The sequence below is a fragment of the Mesoplodon densirostris genome, chromosome 15 (genome assembly GCF_025265405.1).
Source record: "Mesoplodon densirostris isolate mMesDen1 chromosome 15, mMesDen1 primary haplotype, whole genome shotgun sequence".
In the NCBI taxonomy this organism is placed as follows: Eukaryota; Metazoa; Chordata; class Mammalia; order Artiodactyla; family Ziphiidae; genus Mesoplodon; species Mesoplodon densirostris.
The window spans coordinates 1,655,439-1,681,141 of record NC_082675.1 but is presented as its reverse complement, the minus strand read 5'-3'; the positions used below and the strand labels follow the sequence as shown (position 1 = coordinate 1,681,141).

The 25,703-nt window shown below is 57.9% G+C and overlaps 1 protein-coding gene across 3 annotated transcripts in view; it reads left to right on the top strand.

Moving 5' to 3' along the window:
- Positions 1 to 25,440, top strand: part of ADGRD1 (adhesion G protein-coupled receptor D1) — a 146,760-nt gene extending 121,320 nt beyond the window's left edge. For 2 of the 3 annotated variants that reach the window (XM_060118957.1, XM_060118959.1), the window contains 7 exons: positions 4,058 to 4,124; positions 6,528 to 6,594; positions 15,844 to 15,935; positions 19,663 to 19,789; positions 21,042 to 21,083; positions 22,404 to 22,496; positions 23,979 to 25,440. In XM_060118957.1, the coding sequence (XP_059974940.1) occupies positions 4,058 to 4,124; positions 6,528 to 6,594; positions 15,844 to 15,935; positions 19,663 to 19,789; positions 21,042 to 21,083; positions 22,404 to 22,496; positions 23,979 to 24,074 (584 nt within the window). In that variant the 3' untranslated portion in view covers positions 24,075 to 25,440. Of the gene's footprint in view, positions 1 to 4,057; positions 4,125 to 6,527; positions 6,595 to 6,952; positions 7,576 to 15,843; positions 15,936 to 19,662; positions 19,790 to 21,041; positions 21,084 to 22,403; positions 22,497 to 23,978 lie in introns of those variants that run through there. The other variant, XM_060118958.1, reaches the window with a different exon arrangement.
- The last annotated feature ends 263 nt before the right edge of the window (positions 25,441 to 25,703 follow it).

The following is a 25,703-nucleotide window of genomic DNA, read 5'->3' as shown; positions in this document are numbered from 1 at the left end:
GTGCCCTGTGTCCCACCTGCGGGCAGACTCGCTGTCCCTGCCGCGCTTCTCCTCACCTGGGTGCCTGTGCTCTGGCTGGGCTCGCAGCAGGAATGTCCTCTCCTCTCCATTTCCTTCTTGGTGAGCCCAACTCAAGCATGACCTTCTCCTTCCATCCTGCCATGACTCCTTGACAGAGGGGGGTTGCTTCTGCCTCTGGCTTCTGACTTCATTGAGTAAAAGGGTTTACAGGACAAGTGACCAACCCCCTGTAATGGCTAGTTTCTTTATGGGAACGGTCAAATAGTTTAGAGATATGTGTGCGCGCACACACACACACACACACACACACACACCCCGTAGCCACAGCAAGGACAGGTGAAATGAATTAAAAGTGTGGAGTTTGTCTCTGTAGTGACAGGAGTCAGGTATGTTGGTTCAAGATGGAGGTGTGGGTCAGAATCCAATCCAGCCCTGAAGGATCTCTTCTTTGGTCTGCACAGTGTTGGAGGAAAAAAATGAATGATTTGCCAATACTTAAAAATGGAGAGATTTTGCATAAAATTATGGAGTTCTTTTGAAAGGTGAGGTGATCTGGGGACCCTGAGCTTCCGTTCCTACTTGACAACATTGGCTGCGACTGTGTGGTTTCTGATACCAGCGCCTCCCCTGTGGGTGTCTGTGTGTACAGCCTCTGTCAGACGCTCCCTGCAAATGGAGCTCCGGGCTGGGTTCCAGCAGGGCTCTGTCTTCACGTCAGCATCCCCTTAACTGGTTTCCTCATGGCTCTGAACTGCGTCCTTCCTTCTCATTGGGTTCGACTTGGCTGTGGGCCTAAGTACAGACAGTCTGCAGGCGGCTGGCCTCTCCCTACCTGCAGTTATGAATTAAGAGGGAGCTGGAGGCTGACCCAGGGCCCGGGGGGGTCACCCTGCAGGGAGGGTCCCCCAGAGAGAGGCCACTTCCCTGGAGACTTTCACCGTGCTCTTACCCTGACCTTCAAACGGTATCATTTTTTGAAACTCAAGGACTGTGTTTTTGGCTGAGTTGGGATTGGAGGTGTCACATTTAACAACATACCTGAAGTTTAGCTGCATGTCAGGTCCTGTGCTTGAACTTGAAAGGTGAGTGTAATGTCATCTTTGTCCTCAAGGGGTCCATGTGGGAACTGGGAGAGCCGGTGAATGATAAAACAGTTGAGCCTTTACACGTCGGTGCAGCAGACATGAATCTCTGACCACAAACTCAGAGGTGAAAGAAATAATCATAAACTCAGAAGCGAAAGAAATGCAACTTGCTTTATTTTTCGCTGTTATGACTTCATTTCCTTTGTGAGTGACCACTCATCTGAGGGTGAAAACATCATGAGTTCATTCTGGACCCCGCCTTTCTCTGAAGTTGCGCTGGTGTCCCAGGGAGGTGACACAGTGCCAAGACCCTGGGACATGCGTCCATCAGGGCAGGCTAGGTTATGCTGCCCTAGCAAGCAGCCTCCAACTCACACGGGTCGAAAACAGTAGCATTTATCTCCTGTTTACACTGCGTGTCCTCAGCGGGCCGGTGGCAATGGGAGCGGCTGTGCTCAGGACAGTCCCTCAGGAGCCCAGGGTGATGGAGAAGTTGCTGCCTGGAGCCACTGCTGGGTGCTGTGAGAGAGAAGATGACCTGGGTGGATGTCACCTGGAAAACCAGTACTTAGCCGAGAGAGGCATGGGTCAATTCTATTCACAACTCACTGCCCAGCAAGAGCCGACAGCTCAACGGCCCCAGGGTGCAGAAGCGCAAGCCGCCATGCGCCCAGGACGAGGCATCCAGAGTGTGGCACAGTGACGTCTACCGGAGGGCGGGCCACTCGTCTCCCAACATTGTCATCTCTCTGCCCCTTCTCTGTCGAGACATCCCCGCCCCCGTGTTGGGTTTCATATTATCCCTCCTCTCGGGGCTTTGCTCTGTGGGTCTGGGGTAATAGCTCACGGCAACGCTCCTTATGGATGCCCCTCACATCACCCCTCCCTCCTTCCCTGGATCTTAGGGGCCAGCAGCCAGGGAAGCACCAGTGTGGTCCCTCTGACAGGTCACCACATTCCAAAGAGAGCACTTCCTGAGCGCCACAAAGTCAACCTCCACAGGACACGACCAGAGGAACCCCAGACTGCGGAAGCCGGTCCAGCGTCTGCGTGGGTGATGGGGGTGCGAGTTTCAGATGATATCAGTGGAAAAGGCGTCGGAGCTGGTTCATAAGAGTGGAGACCATTATACAGAGATGGGCTTCATACGTCAGCGCACCCTTCGTCACATCCGTGGCCGCAGCACACGTGAGCCTCACCACAGCCTGATGGGACGTGATGTCATCTCCATTTCCAGAGTGAGAACGTGGCGGCCCAGAGAGGCTCAGCTGGTCCCCTGAGGCTGCACAGCTGTCCCGGGGGATCCTGGGAACAGAACCCGGAGCTGCGGCTCCTGCAGCGCGTTTCAGAGGAGCAGAGCGTAGGGCCCCCCTTCTTCTCAGACCCTTCCAGTCAGTGCCCTGGGGGCTGTCCTCTGAGTGTCAGTGTTGCTTTGGGGATTGTAGGAGAAACGTGTCAGTGGTGCAGGCAGAAGAAGAATCTTCAACTCGTCCGTTTAACTTTGGGCAGCAAAGAGATGCCCGCCCCTGACTTGGGCCCCCGCCGTGGCCACGATCGGGGGAGGGAGATGTGGTGTTGACTCAAAGTGAAGCCTCAACCACTGAGTTTGAAAATCCGTCCTTCCAGACACCTCGGGCTCTTACTGCACCTTCCACGACACCCCCGGGAGGGGCCCTGGGGACGCTGCAGGGTCCCGTGTGCACCTGCTGGGCTGTCCTGTGGACCCAGAGCTCACACAGTGCCCGCTTCTCCCGCACCCCAAGGCTTGAGCTTCCTCGGGAAGATGGGATTGGGGGGGGCGGGTCTTGGTGCTCGATGTCCCCGGGGCCCCTCACCATCTCAGGGCCCACGTGATCCTCCCAAGAGAGCCGGGCAGTGGGGTTCCCTACAACGTCTGAGGAAACCGAGGCCCCAAGTGAGTGGGCGGCATGGTGCGGGCCGGATCCTCGGCGTCCCCCTTGTCTCCTGTGACCCTGAGTCCATCAGGGCAGGCGGGCCACAGCCAGAGGCTCCGGCACCAAGAAAAAGGCTCTGGCTTCCGTGAGGTCGTGCACGCGGGTAGAAAACCCGAGTGTGACGGGGTCAGCAGTGAGAGGTGCGTCCCCGCCTGGCCCCTGGCCTGTCCGCCTCTCCCCAGAGGCTGCTTGCTGGCCTCCTTTGAGGGCCCGGCGACTGTCTTATCCAGATGTCCTGTGATGTAGTCAGACTATTTTGACATCAAGACAAACTGTTTCAGAGACAGGACCACTCTCCACAGACTCCTTTTCAAGGAGATCATTTAACACTGATCCTCAGAAGGGCCGGTGTGGAGCTGACCAAGCCACCAGAGGTCGCAGGAGGGCTGAGGCCTTGAGGCGCCCAGGCCTGGAACCGGGAGCAGGCTTCCCTCTGGGTCCTGGAGCAGGTCTCCCACGGGCTGGGCAGGCTCGGCCAGAGGGGCACGAAGAGCCGCCTGTTCTAGTGTCCCTTCCGCTGCCCCCTTTTATCCTAGCAATCTGCAAAATGCAGTGTCCTGGTCAGGAGCCCTTTCTCCTGACCACCCTCTGGAGGGGAGGGTCAGTGGGTGGAAAGGGACCCTTTGCTGTCTCTTCTCCCCCCTCCCTTCCCTGCAGGGGAGCAGAGGGAGAGACTGTGCTCAGGGAGCTGATCAGACAGAGGCCCTGGGCATGCCGCTTCCCCAGCAGCCGGAAGGGCGTTGTTTTCACATACAGAATCAGATTCATAACAGATCTGCCCTAAAATGCACGTGTGTGTGTGTGTGTGTGTGTGTGTGTGTGTGTGAGTTATCTCTTTGTTGAGACTCTAAATTCTTGGAGCTTCGGGGCTGTTCTGTGTCCTCAACACTTAGCACACCTTTCTTTGTACACATCAGGTATAAAATGAATAAATGAATGAACAAGTCAGAGGAGACTGGAGCAAGCTAATAAATATTCTGCTCTCATTTTCTGCAGGTTTTCCTCTTCTGATCTGTATTATTTCAATAGTCTTTGCCATGGACAGTTATGGAACAAGTAAGAAGTAAGTGAAGGGGTGATCCCTGTGTGGGCCGGACTCCCGTGGGGAGGGGCACGGTGAGGGTCCCCACGGCTCGTTGTCTTGCTGTGTTCTTCTCAGGGAGGGGTCTGTCCAAGGCTGGTATCCTCCAGCCCTGGCAGTAAAAAAAGGCCTGATAGAGTGAGAAACACCCCCGGCGCTGCTCTGGACTTCCTCCCACCTTGGAACTAGCATCGAGGGGGTCAGAGTGCCTCCTGCACTGGGTGGCCGGGATAAGTTTCTGATGGGGGCTCTTCATCCATGTGGCTGTCCTGGATGCACAGTCTGGTCACCTGTGGAGCCCTGTTTTGTGCTGACCCTTTCTTGGGGTGGTCAGCAAGTGCCTAGTACATAAGAAGTCCCATTAAATTACAGCCGAGTGAATACGTGACTGTGTGCATAAGTGTAGTCTGATGTGCACCCGCCGGGGGGCGTTCTCATCGCTGGGGCAGCAGAGGGGACTGTGTGTGTGCCAGACCTCGTGCCGCCAGTTTGAAAATGCAGCTGGTGGGTCCCTAGTTGAATCAGGAAGAGGCTGGGTTGGGACTGTGCGACCAGGTCAGGTGTTCACCTTCCAGAAATTTGAATTCCTTTCCTCCCAAAGAGAAAAAGGCTTTAGCTCACCTGTCTTGAGGGAGCCGCCCCTCTCCTCAGCCCAGCTGAAGAACCACTGAGTGACAGTGCCATGGAGAGATTTTAAGAGGAGAGAGAGGGAGTTAAACACTGTTCCAGCTTCAGCCTGAGATAATTTCTCAGCTGAGTTGCTAAACTGGGAGGAATCTGGCTTATTCTACTTTAGGGCAACAATTTCCTGAAGATGAAGCACTTAAAGAAAGCGCTATCTGAGTCCATATTGAAATAAGAATGATTCAACAACCATTGTTCTGGCTCATTCCTTGCAAGCCTGCGTGGTATCCGAAGTCAAGACACTAATTAAAAGAAGAAACTTCTCCTCAGACACATCTCATTGGCACTTGTTCTGTGTCTTTCCATCTGGAAGTGTGCAGATGCTGGGCCACCCACGGTGCGTCTCAGCTCCAGGGTCTGTTTCGGATGTAAGCCTCTCACCCACTCATGTGCCCGAGAGCGAGGTCCGGAAGCTCACTGAGTGCCTGGGGAGGACGGGGCACCTGAAGATCCTCATGCACTTAACGCTCTGCACGAAAACGGTGGAAACACAAGCTTCCCCTTGCAGAGTCCTCACCCTCCCAGGGAGCCTGGGCTGGAGCTGCCCCTCTGCAGAGGGACCACCAGACTCGCCACGAGTTTCCACGTTAAATGCCGCGTCCTCACACGGGAGGCTCTTTTCTCCAGGCTCTGGGTTCAAGACGGGAACGAGCCTCTTACGGGCGCTGTCACCTGTCTGGGGCATTTCGTGTCTCCTGGTCCAGGAGGTCTCGGGGGAGGACGCGGGCAGAAAGGCAGGGCGCAGGCGTGGACTTGGGTCCCCTAACGTCCCTGGGCCTCGGCCTCCTCCTCTGCAGGGTGGGGTCATCACAGCGCCTGCCTCAGGGGCGCCGTGGGGTTATGGGGGGCGATGCTGTGCTGTCAGGGGGCTGCGCTGGGTGAGCAGGTGTGAGTGAGTGACCAGGCGGCCCCGCAGGGACGTCCACGTCCTGCGTCTGTGAGGATGCGCCGCGCGCCTCACCAGATCCTGGCGGGTGTGCCAGGCCCCCGGGGCTGCCCCCAGATGCAGGGAGGTGACGTGTCTCAGGGACCCCGGGCTCTTGGCGGTTCTGATGCTCTGGAGAGGAAGATGGCGGTCCTGTCTGAGTTCCTGGAATCATGTCTCGTAAACCAGGAGCAATTTCGTATCCTCATACTGGACCCTACTTCCCAGATGAGGCTTCTCGGGAAATCCGAGCCGTGGCTGGGATCCCCTGGGACCTTTCGTCTCGGTTGTGGAGCGGGGTCGGGGGATGGCAGTGCCGGGAGGTGGAACTGACCGACAGCTGATGCGAAGATGAAGGTGGTCCGTGCTGTGTCACGTGATGCCTCCTCACTCCTTGACCCCCTGCAGAAGTCACTAGTGAAGTCAGTATTTGAAATGCTCTGGAAGGAAGCCAGCCCCTGGCAAAAGCCCATTTATTTATTTCTCGTAATAAAATTAAAACCTCCTTTGGATTTTGGCTAGACTCTTCAGAGATTGCCAATTTTTCCACTAACCAGGTGACCTGTAAAAGCCTTCTTTTCCCCGAGCCAGTCTACAGACCTGGAACATTCTTCCCAAGAGCGGGAGGCGTGAGGTCATGGACAGGATACAGACACGTCTGTGGGGACTAACAATGGCATCGTGACTGTGCCCCACGGTGTCCCTGTACCGTCCTGGACGCAGGCCCCTGGGACGTGGGATGATGCACTGAAGTAACCTTCTGCCCCCTTCCACAGCTGCTGGCTGTCGCTCGGGAACGGTGCCATCTGGGCCTTCGTAGCTCCTGCCCTGTTCATCATCGTGGTACGTCCTCTGCCGTGCGGGCGCGGAGCTGGGCTGGGGAGGGGCCGGGGTGGAGGAAGCCCTGGGCTTTGTGGAGGTGCAGCGGGGCCCCCTGAGAGCACGTCCTAAGCTAGGGCAGCACAGGTCCTGTTACAGCCCCTCAGGGGTGTGACCCAGAGCCTCCTTTCCCTGAATGATGCTCAGGAAGGTTGGGCAGGTTTTCAGGTTTCATGCAGATCTGTTTAAGGCCCTCGGTGCTTTTCATGCTGAAGCAGCAGGTGTGGGTGTGTGTCCAGGAGGGGCAGTGCAGACCCAACTGGTTCTTTTCTTTCCCGATGCTCTTCCATGATTTCCTCATGTGCACATCTCCGTGGTCAAGGAGATGCAGGATCCAAGGCTACGTTAGGGAGTTTTCGTCAGAGCCTCCTGAGAACCACACAAAACAGAATTCCTGTGATAATGAGGGACCTACTCGGAGGGTGTGACAGAAGCGGGGATTTCTAAGCTCACAGTCAGGGACGTTTGCCGTGGCTGTGCGTCTGGGGTTCGGACGAGGCCGTCTCCACGTGGTTCTGGCTCCCCACCTCTCAGCTCTGTTTTCCTATCAGTTGGCTCCATTCTTAGACAGCCTGCCCCAGATGCTGCTAAGAAACTCTAGGACCACACAGAATTATAATAACTGCCATGGGAAAAAAAAACCCTCCTTAGTGGTTCTTGCTACTGTTCTACCGACATGTCCCACAAAATCCTGGGATCGATTTTCATCATTTCTGATGGGCTTGGCTTGGAACTCTGCCCACCATGGGCCCCTCGCTGAGGCCAGGGGAGCAGAATGCTCTGATTGGCCAGAGGAACGGAATGTGCTGATTGGCCAGCCTTCACTGAAGCCAGTGGAAGCAGAATGTTCTGATTGGCCAGCCCTCACTATGGCCAGAAGAATGAAATGCTCTGATTGGCCAAAGGACTGGAACGCCTTGATTGGCCAGGCCTGGGCCACAGCTCTTACCCTGGGTCCTTATGCTTGGTTTCCCATGAAGTTATTTAACGTTAATAATAAAGCTCAACTTTATAGAGCATCTTTTTTTTTTTTTAAGATCTGAATGTGTTTTTACATTAAATTTCTCCTTACTTGCCCCTAAATTAGCTGCTTAGAGAGATGGTAATTTCTATTATTACGGAGGGGCACATTAAGGTGCAGGGAATAAGTGGAATCCTAAAATCCTGGCCCGTGGTGGTAGCTGCACTGGTCTAGGCCTCCCGTTCCTCTCCTCCCCCCCATCCTTCCACTCGCCCTCTTCCTTTTGTTCTCTCTCCTCCCCCTTCTCCCCAGGTGCTAGTAAACCAGCTTGAGTGCCCTTGAGTAGAAAAGGCTCAGTCCTGGGAAACAGGGGAATCAGGCATGGCTGGTTCCAGGCACTCAGTGATGTCCACAGGCATCTCCTACTCAGCCCGTGGTCCCATTGCCTCCTTGCTGGCTCCATCTCAGGCAGGCTTTCCGGGGGGGGACATGATGGAGCTGGTACCCTGACACATCCTCCAGCTCTGCAGTTCAGGGTAAGGAGGGAGGCACTGTTCCCAGCAGTCCCAGCAGAAGCCCCAGGGCAGATTCTGATTGGCTCCCATGGGTCAGGTGTCTGTTCCAGAGCCAATCACTGAGGCTGGGGTGGAGGCAGATGATTGGTCAGGCCCAAATCACATGACTACCCAAGGGCAGGGTTTATTATCTTATCCCCCTGAACTCTCAGGGCTAGAGGTGGAGATCCCCAAGAAGCCCTAGGAAAAGGGCCTGGGAGAGGGGGGTGCCAGTACCTGGGTGCTGAGCCTGGCTGGGGTCTGGTCAGAGGTGAGGCATCGCCATGCTTTCCCAGTCTGGGCATCTCTCCCCACAGGTGTTGGGGGCTGACATCAGGACACCCCCCATCCCTCCTGCCCACCTTGTGCAAATCCACAAAACACTCTCCACACCCTTGGCTGGGACCCCAGAATATGCTCTACATGCACCCCCAGGGTGGGAGCCAGGCCATGCTCACTGCCTCTGAGGGTGCTGTCTTTGAAGGGTGTTGAGCCCCCAGGTGAGCCTGGTACTGAGGGTGAGGGAAGGGACTCCAGCCAGAGACACTTGAGCCTTTGGTGTCCTCATCTGTCACCTCCCCCATCGGGTGCCCCAGCTATGGTGGCGCATGAACTGTCCTCCCAATCCTAAGGACAGATCCAACGTTCTGTGTCACCAAGGATGGCTGCCAGAGGAGGGACTTATTTGGAGGGTCTGTGGATGGCCCTGGAACCCACCGCTCCTGCATCCCCTCCACGTGGATCTTTCCTAACTACTGTGAAGCCAGCCCTCCTTTCACTCACCCCCCTGCTCCCTTCCCCAACGGCTGATCTGAAAGCTTCTTTTGACTTTGTTCCAAATTCGGTGGCACTGACTGAGGCCGTGGGCCCTGGTGGTTAATTAGAAACGTATCCAAGGGAAGACGCCTAAAGATGTGGCTTCTTCCTCCTTAATTAAAATTCCACTCAGACATCCTCAGGCCACGCAGAGGTGCAGCAGCATCTTCTTGGTAGAGGGTTTCCAGAAGGGCAGTGGGGGGCATCGTCGTCCGTTTGGGACACGAGGCAGGGCGGTGGCGCCAGCCCCACACACGCTCCCCCGTTCAGGCTGCGTTGACTCCGCTCCCCTCCACGCCGGTCCCCTGCCAGGTGACGTGTGCTCAGGGGCGTCCACGGGGACAAGCGGGAGACGGGGGCATCCCCTTCCTGACCTGCTGGCTCTGCGAGCCTCCTGGGTCCCCGTGGCCCCAGCCCCCGGGCCTCTGTGCCAGAGGAGAGGTGGGGCTGTGCTCCCAGCTCTGCAGGGCTCGTGGGCCCACCGGGCTCTCTGTAGGGTCCGCGCAGGGCCCTGGTGGGAGGGGTGGGCGACAGGGAGACGGGGGCCTTGCGGGTGTCAGCTGGGTGCCCCTCCCACATCACTCCCCTCCTGTCCTCAGTGTCCTCGGGGGGGCCAGTCCGGATGGACATGGACCAGGCTCAGAGGGAGGGAGGAGACGGGGGCCAGGAGTGCACCCCCCGATCCCTCGTGCAGGGCGGTGGGTGCACGGCTGCTCCGTCCCCCACAGGCCACACTCCTGTCGGCAGCGCCGGCCCAGCCCTGGCCTCAGGGTCCCTGAGGCTGTCCCTCTGCCCTCAGCGCTTCTGTCTCGCAGGAGCTGGTGTCCCCAGCACGCCGTGAGCCCTCGCCGTCTCTGGCTCCCGTGTGGTGCTTGGGATGTTCTCCTTCTCTGTCCATCACAGACGGCTAGAATCACACTGCTGTGTCACCTCTGCGAGGGAAGGGGGGACTGCAGTCTTTGCCTGTGCAGGGCGACGGCACACCAGCTCTGTAAGGAGGTCTCCTTCCAGGAAGGGCTGCCGGGTCGGGAAAGGGACGCGACTGCGGTCTCAGGGCGTCCGTCCTTGGCGTTAACTCCGAGCTCTGAGCACAGCCCCGGGTCCTTCCATCAATTGCTTTCAGCTGCGGGAGGTGGTGCGTTGTCGTGGTGACACGTCCCTGAGCTTTCACTCCAGGCTGTCCCCTGTCCCAGGGCTGCGTGAGGACCGTCTGCAGTCACTTTACCACCCGGCCTTTCACAGGATGACAGAGGCTCCCGTGAGCGACCCCGCGGGTGCCCTCCCTTCCCGCTCCTGGGGTCAGGGAGGACCACTCGCCTTGTCACCCAGATGGAGACACAGGCTCAGACCAGACTCCAGTCCCCCCGACAGTTAAACCCTCCTGGTCAGAGCACGGACAGTGGGAGGGGTGGAAGGGAGTAGTGAGTGTGTAAGTCCTCCTCCCTGTTCTCTCTCTGTGCTGACTTAACCCCCCAGGTCTGCAGGGCCCGGCAGCATCGCCCCCTCCCAGACTCCCCGGGTGAGCTGGCTGTTTCCTCTGACTTTGGTCAGTGACGGCGGCGTATCCGAGGCGGCCTTGCCTGGATCCTTCCCTACCACCCACCACAGCGAGGCGTCCAACAGCAGGGTCCCCGCATCCCATGTCCTCCAGGCTCGCTGGAGCCCTGCTGTCCTTCCAGAGGGGGCTTTACCTCCACCCCAGCCCCTCTCCCTGACATCAGCCACGCACCTGCGAGGACTGCACTTCTCACACTTGTTAGTAACGGAATCCCTGGGGAGCTTGGGAACGGTTCCTGCCTGAGCCCCACCTGGGAGGTTCTGGGTTTACTGGGCCTTTCAGAGCTCCCGGTGATTCCGGTGTGGAGCTGGCGTGCAGTCCGAGGTGGGCTGCGGGAAGTCGGAGAGCCCTGGGCTTGGGGGGAGGGGGTGTCCGCTGAAAACGGTCAAGTGCAGGGTCAGCTGGCTGCGGCTCCCAGGTGCCGGGCACGTATTTACAACCTGCGGCGGCTCTCACGCCGCAGCCGTTGAGTTTCGCTGTTACAGTAGAGACTGGGAGGCCTGAAAAGCCAAAAATGTTTGCTCCCTGGACCTTGAGAGAAAAAGCATGCAGACCCCAGGCCAGGGGATGCAGCAGAGGGGTCCTGAGACCCAGCCTCTCCGACTGTCAGGGCTCAGGCTGGCCGGGGGCGGAAGTGGCCCGTGTTTCTCATTTCCTCTGAGGACCCTGGCTTGTGCCATGTTGAGTCGTGCCCCGTTGTTCCCAGAGGGGCTCTGAAGACAGCAGGTTTCAGTGTCACAAGTAGGGCCCGGCCCCCTTGTGTAACCTGTGCGAAGCTCTGTTCGGGCGCATGTTCACGTGAGCACGTCCGTGGGAAAGAAATGTCTGGGTGGATGCACACGGGATGGCGTTCTCCAGAGAGGGGTTTGTGTCCGGGGGGTACTTGCTTGCACATCCCATCCATTGAAAAACACCCACATGCCACGTGCATCATTTTAAACTAATACACTTTGGAAAGGTGCATGTTCGTGTTGGGTGTGCGGTTTCGCTGTGTCCCGGTGAGGTTGGTCTCGGAGGGACGGGAACCTGTGGGATGGGATTGTCACCGTGGCGCCTGGTGGGCCCAGCGCTGGGGGGGGGGGAAGGGCAGAGCCCCTTCCGGTTCACAGCCTACCTGTCACCCCACGGCCAAGTGTGCACCCACCAACCGTCCCTGCACAAACTGTTCTCCCCGATTGTGAAGGGACATGGGTGTCATTCCCTGGGCGACTCCAGTGAGGCTGAGTGCACAAGTGCCCACGGGGTAGGCAGGTCTTACAGAAGCAGGGACGCCATGGGCCACAGGGGCCACCTTAGTCTGAGCCCCCCCAGGGGGCTTGTTCCGTGCTGGCGCCACCCGGGAAAAAGGCCTCCAAGTCCGGGAAGAGAAAGAGTCTAGAGTTTTAAAATCCTCCTCTCACCTGCGGAGAAGCCAAGCTAGTTGTGTGACTCTACAAATACAGGTACCTAAATAAAGATACATAGATACAGATCCAGTTACCAATTCCTCAGAACAGATATGGACATGGGTACAGTTACAATGATAGTTACAGACATAAAGATACAGAACCATAAATACCTATACGGACATAGAAACAGGTATAGATACACATGAAGCGTTTACTATGTCTTTATGTGTGTCTGCATGCATAACCTTTCACTGTGAAATCGTGGTACACATCCCAGTGATTTTCCACAAATACCTGAGCGGCCCTGAGTCCGGTCAAGAGACAGCGTGGTCCCAGCCCCAGGGCCCTGCCCAGCCGTCCCCTCCCCCCAGCAAACATCCCCGTGGTCTTGAGTGAATGTCCTCCCTCCACCCCTCCCCTCCTTTTTTTTTGCTGAAATGCAGCCTGTGAATTATTGGTTTGACATCTGTCATAAGTAGCTTGTTGGCTGTTCTAATGCCGAGATACTTAGTTGATGAAATACCCCACATTCACGTTACAAACGCCTCACCCCAGGGCCTTTCCCAGTTTGCACCAGGCACGAGCCAGGGCGAGTGACATGGAGTGAGGGGGCCAGGCCTGCTTCTGTTTTGTATTTTCACGAAACGCCAGATTTGTTTCACCCTCAGCTGCCGTCTCCCACTTAATTGCGCATTAATGTAGGCTCGGAGGTTAGCCTGCACCTTCTCTCACGCTGCCGTGGTCAACGTGATTGTCTGACCAACGCGGGGGGAAGCGTGCATGCCAAATGAAATCAGACAGGCCCCCGGCTGAAAGAGGGAGAGGGGAAATAAATAAACCCCAGCAAAAGCTTCGGAGACATAGGCATGGTGATGAATTGTAACGCCAATCACATGGGCAGCTTAAACATTATTGAAACGCTTCCTTCCGGCTCTTAAATACGGAGGCCAAGAAATAACAAAAGACCTGAAATCGAATTAATCACTTGTAGCATTTCTATGTCTGTGAAATAATTTGCCATAATCTGATCATCCATTCAGTGGCCATATCACAGCGTCTGAATCGCCTGGAGTCACACTTGAGAGGTCTAGGGCAGAATCCCGGGTCAGCCTCCAGCCAGCAAAGGGAGAGGTGGTTGTGATGAGACCTCTGGGGTCACGTGGGGTGTTCAGGCTCCTCCCCAGAGGCTGCCTGGCGTCCGTCTCCCGGGTCCCAGGCTCTGTGGCTTCTCCATCCCCTTCCCTGAATTATTGGGACACTTCACAGTTAAGCCTGTTTTCCTCCTGAGCCCAAGGTCATAACTGAGACATTCACAGGAAAAGGGATTGATATTATTTCCCTTTTATAGTTTAATTAAGCAATTTGATTTTTAAACATTAACACACATGGTTAAAAATTTGAAAGCAAAGCTTAATAATGTATATATCTGAGCAGTCTCTGCCCACGTCTCTCTCTTAACTCCCTGGTTTCCACCCGCCCTCCAAACAGACAACCCCTGATGCTAACTTCTTGTGTATCCTAGGGGTGCTATGAAGATATAGGCAGATATAAGTATATATTCACCTCATTCTGTGCCTTTTCCACACACACAGTGTGTGCTGGACCTCTGGCTTCATCAGCACAGGAAGAGCTGCCTTGGTCCATTATGCATCCACAGAGTAGGCTGCCCACAGTAGCCCCCCAAACTGCTCCCTGCTGGAAACAATTCAAGTGTTTCCAGTCTTATCTGGTTACAAACAAGGCTTCAGCTTTGGCCAGTGGGTGAGGAACCCAGGATATAAATTCCCAAAGTGAAAGAGGCAGGACTTGCAGGATGGCACACGGAGGACCTCAGTAAATGTTCTCCCCCTAGAATACAAAGAAGCTACTGGAAGAATTCTACGTGGAAAAAACCCAAACATTTCAGAACTCTAGAAATCAACCAAAGGCTGAAAAGCATTTAATCACGAAAAATCGCTGAATCTTGGTGAGAGCAGCAGGGACTGTGGCTTTTGATTGGCCACTCGGGCCCCATGTCCCAGCTCCGTGACGCAGCTATTGTCACTGGAGGTGAGGACGAGCTTCCTTCCGGGCGCGGGCGGGTGCAGCGCCTGTCTGACCTCAGAACAAGCTGTTCGCAGACTTCACTGCACCTCAGCGTCTGGAATAGACATCCCCATCCTTAAAGCGGCCGCCAGTTAGTTCCCTGGCTTTGGTCACTGACCCCGTTGAATGGAAGGGTCCCTGTGTTGTCACACCAATAGCCCGGCATCCGGGCTGGCCCGCCTCTTTCTTGTCTGCTGAGTGTGGCCTTGCTGTGGTGCTAACCCCGTCAGCCAGTGCGGGGCGGGGAGGCATGGAGGGCACTGGTGTGGCCGACTGTTCCCATCTGCCAGCTTCTCCTGTGTGCCCTGACCTCGGAAGGCTTCCATCGTTATCCTCACTTTACAGGCAAGAAAACGGGGGCGAATGAGGCAGCCTGTCAGCAGCCCAGCTGCCGGGTGTGGAGATGGTCAGCGAAGACAAGCGCCCCACTGACAGCATCTGTTCTTTGTTTGCTCTAAAGACTAATGACGAAAGCTTTACTCGCTTATAGTGATGGTATAAGCGAGGGGCTAAACGGGCAGAGGTGCCAGCTTCCCAGTGCTCCATCGCACGGGGCGGCGCGGATAGGGATGCCTCACTGCTGAGCGGGTTCTGAAGGAGAGGCTGCTGCTGCGCCTTGGACCTGGGAGCTGGGAGGAGGAAGCGGGAGCAGGGCTGGGAGTGGGGGAAGCGCTGGATACTGAGGCAGGTCGCGGAGAAGTGTCTGCAAGGCCCCTGAGATAAGGGGTATCAGCAGAGATGCTTTGGAAAGGCCCCAGGCTGGGCCCCCAGAAGGAGGCCTCTAATGAGGGCGTTCAGGCCAGGAGCGCAGATATGTGTGCGGCGTGGCCGGCCGGGGCAGGAGGGGCCTGAGTCCCCTTCAGAGCCGGGATGCTCTGCTGTGGCCCAGGTCTTGTGTGGGGAGGGCCACTTTCCCCGTGTGGCCTGCCAGGAAAGCCTTTGTCCTTGCCTGTGGTCAGGCCTGAAGGCTCACACACGGAGCGGCACTCCTCACCGACTCTGTAAATGACCTCGGAATTTTTCAGATACAAGGGAGAGGTCCCGTCACAGCCCAGCCCCGAATCCAGCTGTGGACCCTGTAGCGGAAGGAAATGGTGGGGCCTCACTTCCCCTGCTGTCACCTGCCTGGTCAGGCTCCTGTTCAGGACCCTGGACAGCTGCCCACGGGAGGGGACACTTTGTGCTAGAGCCTCTGCCAGAGACCCTCACAGCCCCGGCCAGACCCCAGCCCCCAACGGGAGCCTCCCAGCCCCCAGCCCCCCAAGGGGAGCTTTCCTAGCAAGGAGGAAGCATTGGGCAGAAGATGAAGAATCCTCTGCTGTGGTCTCCGGGGATCCCATGCTGTGGCCTCTGTGGACGCACAGCCGTGGGCCTGGGGTGTGGGCGGGAGGTGAGAGTCAGGCTGTGCTCCACTGCTCAGATTGCACTGTGGGCGTTCCTACTCTTTCTCATTAAGTGGAAAAACTGAGGTTCGGAGGACTTCAGTACGTTACCCAGGGCCACACCCAGGGAGCACATGGTGAAACGAGGTTGGAAGCAGCTCTGTCTGGTTCTGAGGTTCACAGCCTCCTTGCCTTGGTGGCGAGCAGAGGGATGCTTTCTTCGGTTCGGTGTGCTCCTGTGGGCTCGACCTGGGGGGTTTGGCCGTCTTCTCTCAGGAGCACAGATGTGGGCTCCCAGAAGGCAGTCTTGCAGGTGACCTGTGCAGGTAAAAGTTCAAGGACACAGCTTTGATTTCTCCCAGGGACGCCACCTGTTTGCCTGGGAAGCCTGGCTGGGGAGTGGCCGGGTGGACTCGGATGTCCTGCTGGTGTGGCTCCAGCCCTCACCTTGTCTCCCGTTCTCACGCAGGTCAACATGGGCATCCTCATCGCGGTGACCAGGGTCATTTCACAGATCAGCGCCGACAACTACAAGATACATGGAGATCCCAGCGCCTTCAAGTAAGCGACACCCTGGGCTGTCAGCCACACCCCCTGCCCACAGAGGCTGCTCGGGGGTAGCAGGAGGGCGGGTCACACTCTTGGGCTTGCTCGGTGTCCTCGTGACGTGCGTCCTTATCAGTCTCTGTGACCAGCACCAGCTTGCTGCCCCCATTTGTGAAAGAAGGGGGTCTATTAGATGTTCTCCCAGAGACTGCTTCACCCCTAGGGTGAGAGGAGCTGGCGGTGGGGTCCAGAGGAGGGTTCTGGAGCCCGACCGCCCGGCCTGGGTCAGTCCTGCCTCGGCCCTACCGTCTGCTGGGACCTTGTGAGCTATTCAACCCCTCAACGCCCTGATTTCCTCGTCTGCGTGGTGAGGGTGATGGCGGCCGTCTTACAGGTTGTCCTGAGGAGGGTGGAACTTCCTGACCTGCTCTGGGGCTGGTTCTCCTCTGAAGGAGCAGGTGTCTCTGATTGGGGGGCGTTCCCCCCCCACACTCACTGCCTTCTGGGGTTTCTTCACCCCATTGTCGGGGCTCTGCCAGTTGCAAGTGACAGAAAACCCAACACAAACTGGCTAAAGCACAAGGCGTACCTGTCGACACAGGCAACCATAAGTCCAGGAATGAGTCTAGAATGTCTCGGTCCAGCAGATCAGGTAATATCACCAGGGCCCAGCTCCTCCCGCACGTCTCAGCTCCACGCCCTCTGTCGGCTTCATGCTGAGAGGGACTCTGCCTCCTGGTGACAAAATGGCTGCAACAGGAGGTTCAAGTCCATGGGAAAGTGTGTCTCTTTCCCCAATAATCAGAGGTCCTGAGCCTGGAGACCGAGACTCAGACCAGAGCTCATGCCCATCCACACATCAGTCCCAGTGGATGGAAATCACCAGTTAACCCTGGCCTGAGTCACACGGTCCATCCTGGCTCTGGGGTGCAGTCAGCATTCCCGAACCACTGGGCCAGGAAGTGGGAATTCCTCAAAGGGAATTTAGGGGCTGCTATAGAAACAGGGTGCAGTTCCTAGGCAGCTGGCATTCTGTAAGTTACTTTAGATACACTATATCTCTTCCGATCTGAAAGGGAAAACAGTAAACATATCAGCAGCAACTCGATAAGACAATTATTCTGTAATGAATTCCAGACACTGTAAATTAACCTGACAAGTGGCTCTGGCCTCCTCGGGCTTTTTCAGCCGCTGGAAACCTTCGAGATGCTCCTGGGTCAGGGTCAGTTCCCTTCCTCGTCCATCAACGAGAACAGGCAGGGCTGCCCTGTGAGGCCGCCAGTCCCCCGGCCCCGGGGGCCTGGCTGGGGAGGAGCCTGACCCTCCCTCACCCCAACCTCAGCCCCCAGGCCCTCCCCTCTGTGCACAGGGCCCCGTCTGACCCGGCACCCACAGGACCACTGGCCTCGCTGCACCCAGAGCAGCCCGGACCTCACCCCACACCCGCGCCCCCGTCTCTGCCTCCGGCCCCTCATCACGCACTGCGGCCCCGAAAGGCAGCTGAGCCCACGACCCATCTGCCCTCCGTGGGGACCTGGTCCCCAAGTAGAGGCTGACATGGGGGAGGTAGGGGCCGTGCATCGCGAGGGCGTTTCCGCGTCTCCACAGAAGCAGGGCTGGGGCGCTGCCGCTGTGCCCTCCTGGGTCCTGTGTCCTGCACGTGACACGGCGCCCAGGACTGACCTCCTGGAAAGAGTCCGGCCCGTGCCTCTGGACAGACCCCCGACTCTCCCCGCCCAGCACGCTCCCTGCCCCGCCTCCTCTTCTTCACGTGGCCGAGCGGGACCCTGGGTCACTGCCTCACTCCCTTCTTAGCGTCCCCTCCCTGGGCTGGTGAAGCAGGAACCCCAGGAGCCAGGCAGGAAGACGCAGCACAACCTCCTCGGAACACTTCTGGCTCCCACTCTCCTGGTTTCAATCTAGTCCTTTCCTTCCTGCCCAGCAGCTCAATGCTCAGTGACCTAACGCGATGAGATGCTTCCTCAGGAGCCCTAACAAGGCTGCCTTCCACCTGCTTTCTCATCTCTATTTATTGGTCATGATTCCAGACTCCCCAGAAAGCAGCAGAGAACATTCAGTTTTCCCAAGTGAGATCCAGGTCCTGGGGGCGGGAGGGAGGTGGATGCCGGCCCCCGGGGAGCAGGGCGGCGGGCATCGGGGAGTCTTATGCGTCCGGACGGCGTCCCCCACCTGCCCAGGACTCCTCTCCTGCAGGGACCCGCTCCTTCTGCCTTTGACAAGGGGACCTGGCTGCTCTGTCTGCGTTAACAAGTCCTCAGAGAGCCTCAACTAGAGGAGTTTCCTCCAAGATTTTATCATTTATTGCTTCATTTTTGAAGTAAAAATGAACCATCCCTTTCAAAGTAACACATTGATACCGACTTCTCAGCAGCTGCTCCTTTCAATTATGGGTTTTCCAGGATCTAAAGATCGAATCTCAATCATTCATGATATTTTGTTCCCCAGATTCAGGTGTCTGATTTTAACTGTATGGACTTTATGAAAACACGCAGCTGCAGCTTCCCTGAGAGACGCCGTGTGGGAACACATCTTTGGTTTTCTAGGGATTTGCTGCTAGGAGCTGTCCATGCCGGGACCTCGGGCTTCTGACCAGGGAGCTCCTTAGGGCCACTGCACCTCCTCCTGGGGGCGCTGGATCCCTGAGCGGCACTTCTGCATGGTCATCCATTTGCTCGTCCTTCATCCATTCCGTGGTCTCTTCCTCATCTTGCCCGCTGGTCCTGGCGCTGTGCTGGCTTTGGGGCTGCAGAGATGCAGAGCCCAGCCTTTAGAGGACTCACTGTCTAGTGAGGGAGACCGTGTGGGTCACAGCGCCAAGGGATGAGGGCCTTGGAGGTTGCTTAGCTGGGCAGCGTGGCACCCATCCGTCTCTGGACGTCTCTCTCATGCTTATGTGCAGAAGCCGCCCTGTGGAGAGCTGAGCTGTCTGAGTCAGGGTAGGCCAGGCCCCAGTTAGCGTGCGATAATTTGCAGGGCGTATCAGAGGCAGCCAGGACTCAGACAGCCCCTGGGGCAGTGCCTCCACCCCAGCTCTGTTCTGGGCTCTGCAGACACTGGGGGACCCAGATCCTTCTTCTCACAGAACTCACATTCCAAGGGAGAGCCTCAAGGCTGACGTCACAGGTGCTCCGGCGCTGGTGTGTCTCCTACCCCCGGACTCCTCGGCTGTGCTCTGCTCTGTGGGCACCTGGCATCAGCTTTTCCCTCAGCATCACCACCAGTTGGATTGGGATGGTCAGCCTGAGTGTGCCCAGAGGATGCGCTGGCTCCTGGAAGCCCAGTGCCAGCTGCAGTCCAGCAGAAGCCGAGCTGTCTGCTTGGCCCAGAGCTGGCCTTGCAGGGACCCTGTCTTGTCCGTCCGGGTAGTCAGCTCCTGACCCAAGGCCTCCAGCAGGGAGGAACCAGGTCTCACTCCCAGCAGGGCCTTTTTTTTTTTTTTTTTTTTTTGCGGTACGCGGGCCTCTCACTGTTGTGGCCTCTCCCGTTGCGGAGCACAGGCTCCGGACGCGCAGGTTCAGCGGCCACGGCTCATGGGCCCAGCCTCTCCGCAGCATGTGGGATCTTCCCGGACCAGGGCACAACCCCGTGTCCCCTACATCGGCAGGCGGACTCTCCACCACTGCGCCACCAGGGAAGCCCCAGCAGGGGCTTTTCTGCTCCCACCTGGAAGCCTCGCACCTGGACCCACCCTGCCTGTCCCCCCTCCCCGTTCCCCTTGCAGGTTGACAGCAAAAGCTGTGGCCGTGCTGCTGCCCATTCTGGGAACCTCGTGGGTCTTCGGCGTGCTTGCTGTCAACAACCAGGCTGTGGTCTTTCAGTACATGTTTGCCATATTCAACTCCTTACAGGTAAGGGCCCACTGGGACTCTCGGCTTTGTGAGTGGACGTGCGGAGCAGGTTGCCTCTGAGGCAGGAGGGGACCCCGTGCTCCGTCCCCTCCACACACACGCACCTCGTGGACCCCTCGCGTGGACGGTCCCCAAGGCCTGAGGACACAGGCATGGATGGGGCGTGCACCAGGGTCTCTGAGCAAGTGGGCTATGCAGGACCCCATTCACAGCAGGGCTGCCCCGTCCTCCTGGGCAGTGTCTGTGGAGGCGCATCCAGGCCTGAAAGGAAGACGGTCAGCACGTGGGCAGCTCCTGAAAGGGAGCCAGGCGTGGAGAGGTGGTGATGGGGGTACCTTGGGTTCTGAGTTCTCAGCTGCCCTCTGCGTGGAAGGATAGCAAGGGTAACAGCCTGGAAACCAGAGACTTGGGGTGCCCAGCGTCTGAGTCCCCAGAGCCACAAGCCCCCAGAGGAAGGGTGGAGGCGGGTGCCCGTGGCCATACACAGCCTCCGCAACCGAGCCGGAGGCTTCATCCACGCCGGCCCTCGCCATGACGTCCCTGCTGCATCCGGGTCTTCATGACCAGTGACTGTGTCAGGCTCCTAATTTGTAAGAAGCCCCCACGCATAGTTTCCTTCCAGCTGTTTATAATGAAAGGGGGTAGGTAGGCTGTCCTGGCTGCAGCCCTACACACCCCAGGTCCTGGGAGCCCCACTTATCCTCTGTGTCCCATAAAGTTTCCTCTTCTGTAACGTGGGAACAGTGACAGGACGCACTTTGTGGGGGGCTGCTTTTTAGCACTAAATGAGATGACTCACGTGAAGTGTTTGTCTAGTGCGGACGCAGAGGGGCAGGCTCTAGGTGTTCGGGGAGATCCCCATCTTGTGTCTGTTTTCACTGTCATCGTCACCCTCAGTTTGCAGCTGAGGACACCAGGGCTTGGTTTAGTGATGCGCTCATGCCCTCCCATTTGTCCGCCCTGGCATGTTTGCTTCTCTCCGAGGTTAAGCCTGTCTGGGCGTCCACCTGTCTTTGTATCTTGGTCACGGCGGCTGCCTGTGTTTAGGTTAGATTACAGGATGCCCTTCCACGCTTATGGACTCCAGACCGTGGGGTCCAGCATCACAGCTCACTCCCATATGCTCCCCAACGCCAAGCCGTGCCGATGCCGCTCTCAGAGCCCATGGGTGGCATTGGAAAGAACCCTCAGAAAGCGTTTGTAACCAACGCAAGTGGCTCTAATTCTGTGTTTTCCTCCCCTTCCTCCCCAGGGATTTTTCATCTTCCTGTTTCATTGTCTCCTGAATTCAGAGGTATGTCTGCTCCACTTCGTGACAATATGAAGCTGGTTTTTCATTTCTGAAAGGGCACGGAGAGCAGGAACAGTGTTGGGCATCAGGCTGGCGTCCGGGAATGTAGCCCTGAATAAGCCTTGGTATTGGTGACAGGTTGTGTTCAGGGAGGCTGCTTTCTGTCAGCTCTTCCTCCCTCATCCCGGTTGCTAAGCAACGTACACACATCCTCCTTCACTGATGTCACAGGGGCACTGCTGGCTGTCTGCAGGACCAGGGGAGATGGCGACAGAGTGGAATAGCTGAGCTGGAGATTCAGGACCTTGCTTGGCATCTCGCATATTAGGGAGAGTAAGATGCAGATGTGCTCCCAGCAGATCCTCCCCAAAGGCATTCAGGAAGCTGGCCTGGGGTGTACGGAGGACTCCTGACTGCAGGGGTTAGAGAGGGGACTTTTATGATGTGGCCTCCAAGGGCATTGGGGTACCTGGGGTGGGCTCATTCCTCCTGGTGCAGTCCGGGGCATTGCACCTGCTGTGTACTTGGCCGTGGGGATGGTGGAAGCTGCTCTAGATCCTGTCCCTTGGGACCCATAGTCCATGGGAGAAGTTTTACCTGTAAATTGTGGGAGTGGCATTGTGTTCCTTGGCACTGGAGTCCCTTCCAGGCTGTGGTCCTGGGGAAACGCCTCTGGAACGGTGACTGAGAACAGGGCAGAAGCTCCCCCCGCCTCTGTGCTTTTCCAGGAGAGTCCATCCATTTGCACGAGGATAGGTCAGGCGGGGAGGGAGGAGATGGGGGGAGGGGCAGGCAGGATGAGTCACCCAGGACCATGGCGGCCAGTGGAGGAGAGGTCACGTGTTTGCAAAGACCAGGTAGCAACCCAAGCAGGGCCTGAGTCTGATCCACGTGGCAGAGGGGGCAGGAGGGAGAGGCAGCCTCAGAACCACACACGGCCCTACCCCACGCGTGCGTTTCTTCATTGACTTCTTTGTGTGGTTTCTGTGTCGGTCACACGCTCGGCCCCCCAGGCTGTTCACCGTGGAGTGTGTCCCGTCTTCCCACCCAGCACTGTGAGGTGGGCAAAGGGCAGGCCAGGTCCAGCTTTCTCCCCGTGCAGGGCTGGGAACAGCGCAGGGACGCAGCCTGTATCTGTCACGCAAACCAGTGACACATCCGTAGCGCAGCTCCAGAACCACTGACTCTGTCTGTGGATCTGATGCCTCTGAGTCCTTTCCTCACCCTGCGGCACAAATTCCTCGGGACCTTTTAGAATGACCTCTTGTTGCTTTTTCAACTTCTGAGATTGCTTCTAACGAGCCTTCCGTTCTGCCTTTGAAGGTGAGAGCTGCTTTCAAGCATAAAACCAAGGTCTGGACCCTCACGAGCAGCTCCACCCGCCAGGCCAACGTGAAGCCCTTCAGCTCGGACATCGTGAGTGCGTGTGATGTCTCGTGTGCGCCCCTCCTGCGCTGGCCAGTTCTGCTCTGGGGGCCGTCCATCCTCAGCCCGCGCTGACCCAGGGGGCCGTCCATCCTCAGCCCGCGCTGACCCAGGGGGCCGTCCATCCTCAGCCCGCGCTGACCCAGGGGGCCGTCCATCCTCAGCCCGCGCTGACCCAGGGGGCCGTCCATCCTCAGCCCGCGCTGACCCAGGCCTCTTGTTCTCTGTCCTTATCAGCCGGGACTTGCTTTCCAGCTTCACTGAGCTGCATGCAGCCTCTGTCTTACAGAGGACCACGTGGTCCTGAGGCTGCGTCTCTTAAAGCCCGAGCCCCAGGCCCTCCGCTCACTCCTTCCCCGAGCTCTATCGTCTGCAGCATCCGTGTCGGGCAGACGGCTGCCCAGGTCGGGGTGATGGAGACTCGGCCCGGGTGCTGGTCCTTTCACACCTGACATAGGCCTGCAGGCGGCACGAGCTGATGTCACACCCACAGCAGGGTCCCCCTCCTCACGAAATCACCTGGCCCTCCCTCCTGCCCCATGTCCCAGGGCCAGCACTTCTTATGTTGACTTAGTGGGATGGAAGGATCAGTTGACCAGGGGGCAGACACTGGACATGCGGATGGTGTCCTGTAAGAGGCACAAAAGGCCCTGGACACAGCCCGGCCTCTACGTCAGGTCTCCTCCCCCTACAGATGCCTGAGAAGTCGGGTCCGGATGGTCAGGGGTCTGAACAAGCCGCTCACCTCCCAGCACTGGGCTTGGTTCACCTTCCTCCTGCGGGAAGTGGTCCCTCATCCCTCCGCCCCGCAGAGCCCCAGGCAGGGCCCCCGGGCAGCCTGGAGCAGGTGATGTCCTGGGTTCCCAGTGCACTGCAGCCTCCCACCTGTCAGCGAGGCCCTGGCTCAGGGCACCCATCCTCAGGAAGCCCCTCCCGGACAGCACTGAGCAAAGGTGCTCCCTCCCCATTCCAGCGTCCTGTGCCTGCTACTCTTGGCAGTTGTCTGGTTTATTCATTTGCTTGATGGCCATTGTCTGCCTCCCCCGTTAGAACGCGAGCTCCCCGGGGGCAAGGGTCTGGTTGGCTTTGTTCATTGGTGTGACCCCATAGCCTAGAACAGGCCCCGGTGCCCAGCCTGCTCGATGAATCAATGTCGAAGGAATAAGTGAATAAGCGGATGGTTGAATAGAGGCATGAATGAGTGAATGAAGAGTGGACGATAGATTGATGAATGAATGCCTGCCCGGGTGAGTGCGCCCGGAACCTGGGAGCCACGGGGCAGGGGAACCTGTGCAGGGAAGGTGGAGAGAACTGCGCCCTCCGGGTCCTCATTTTTCTGGGGAGCCGTGGGGCCGCCCCCAGGAGGATCCCCAGGCAGCGTTCTGGCACAAGGCTTTGCTCTCAGCACTCCTGTGGGACTTGGGTTTCCCGTCTCAGAGCAGTCTCCATTTCTCGATCCTCTGTGGTCTGCAGATGAACGGGACCCGGCCTGGTACAGGCTCCACCAAGCTCACCCCTTGGGACAAGAGCAGCCACTCCGGGCACCGCGTGGACCTGTCTGCCGTGTGAGCAGAGAGGCCGTGGACCCGGCAGCCTACCGCTCAGAACCCCCCGACCCGCTGCAGACAACACGCAAGCATCACTCTGCCTTCGCCGCTGGGACCCTTTCCTCGTCGCTCTCTGGACCTGGGGGTCACGGCCCTCCCCGCCGCCTCCCGTGATAGCATCCTCTCCTGAGACCCGCTCCTGTGACAGAGCCCACCGCTGAGCCCGCAGCCTGATACACGACGAGGGACGGGCCCCGCGGAGCACACAGCGGTCCCTCCCCTTTGTCACCGCAAGTGTGCAGAGCCCCAGACCCTCCACACTGTGCGCACACAGGACCCAGGGGCCGTGGCACCAGGAGGGAAGCTTAGCCTCAGCGGGCGCCGCGGTGGGGACTTGGGACCAGAGAGTTGGGGTCCCGCAGGGGAGGTTGGGCGGAGGCCCCTGGGGGCGCGTGGGGAAGTGCCCGAGGATGTTTTCCACCTGCTGACTCCACCCAAAGCAGGACCCCCGATGCCAGGCACCTGCTGATGCCCAGGGCGTTGGGCTGGAGGCACCTGCTGCCCCGCCCCTGTCTGTGCCGGGGTGGGGGGGGGCCTCGCGTAGCCCGGGGTGTTCCGCTCCGACAGCTCCTCCGCCCCGTCCTCGTCCTCGTGAGCGCTGGCTCTTCCGACTCCAAGTCAGCCTTCAGATCGCCCCCTTTCCTGGCACCTGAGCCTCCTCTGTGTTCACGGTGGCCCATCAGAGCCACCGTTTCCCAAGGCCTAACGTCCCACAGAGAGTTTCTTCCTCATCACTTAAAATGCTTTTCCGTGTTTCTAGCGAGCGGATCACAGCGCAGGGGAGCGCAGTACGTGATTTCACGTCGCCACAGGGGCTGACCTTGTCGCACAGAGCCACTTGGCGGGCCGCTCCGGGGGAGGACGCTGGTCCTGACCGACCCCGGGAGGAAAGGGTGGCAATAGCTGTATCTTCTGAGTTGATGTTACTTTATGGACCCGGACTCAGCCCCCTAGGAAATGGGGTGACCCTTAGGACTCCATGTGTGGGCGAGACCCCGTGGAACGCTAGGGTTCGGTCATAGACGTGAACCGAAACGCCATCGAAAGCTGGGAAACAGGCTGTGAAAGGTCACCCTGTGATGACGGCACCAAGAGTGCTTGTGAAATGTGTGGGTACGAAATTCCAACCTGTTTTCGATACTGGAAAATCTTCCTTGAAAACAGCATCAAAGGCCTCCCCACCGCGTCGCCCCGCCTCTTCCAACACATCTGCTTTGTTTCCGAGTGAGATTTTACATCGTCTTGAAGACCTTTTCCATCTTCCTCTGGCACCTTCGTGAAGTAACTCACGCCCTGAGGATGATGAGTGTGACAGCCATCTTCAGGCATCTCCCACGGTGAGGGGTGGGGGGACCGGGAGTGGGGGTGGGACACAGAGCAGCGTGTTGACGCAGGGGTTAACCTCTGTCCTTCCGTCCGGATGGGTCCCAGATGCACCAGCCCACTCTGCACGTTGTGACAATGCCATGGACATTCCCCGTGGGTGTGCTGTAGGGGTGAACCTGGCTGACACAAGCAGAGACCCCGTATCTGGTGAAAAGTGTGCCCAGCCTCTGCTCCAGGCTCTCCTCATGATCCCAGAAACCAGATC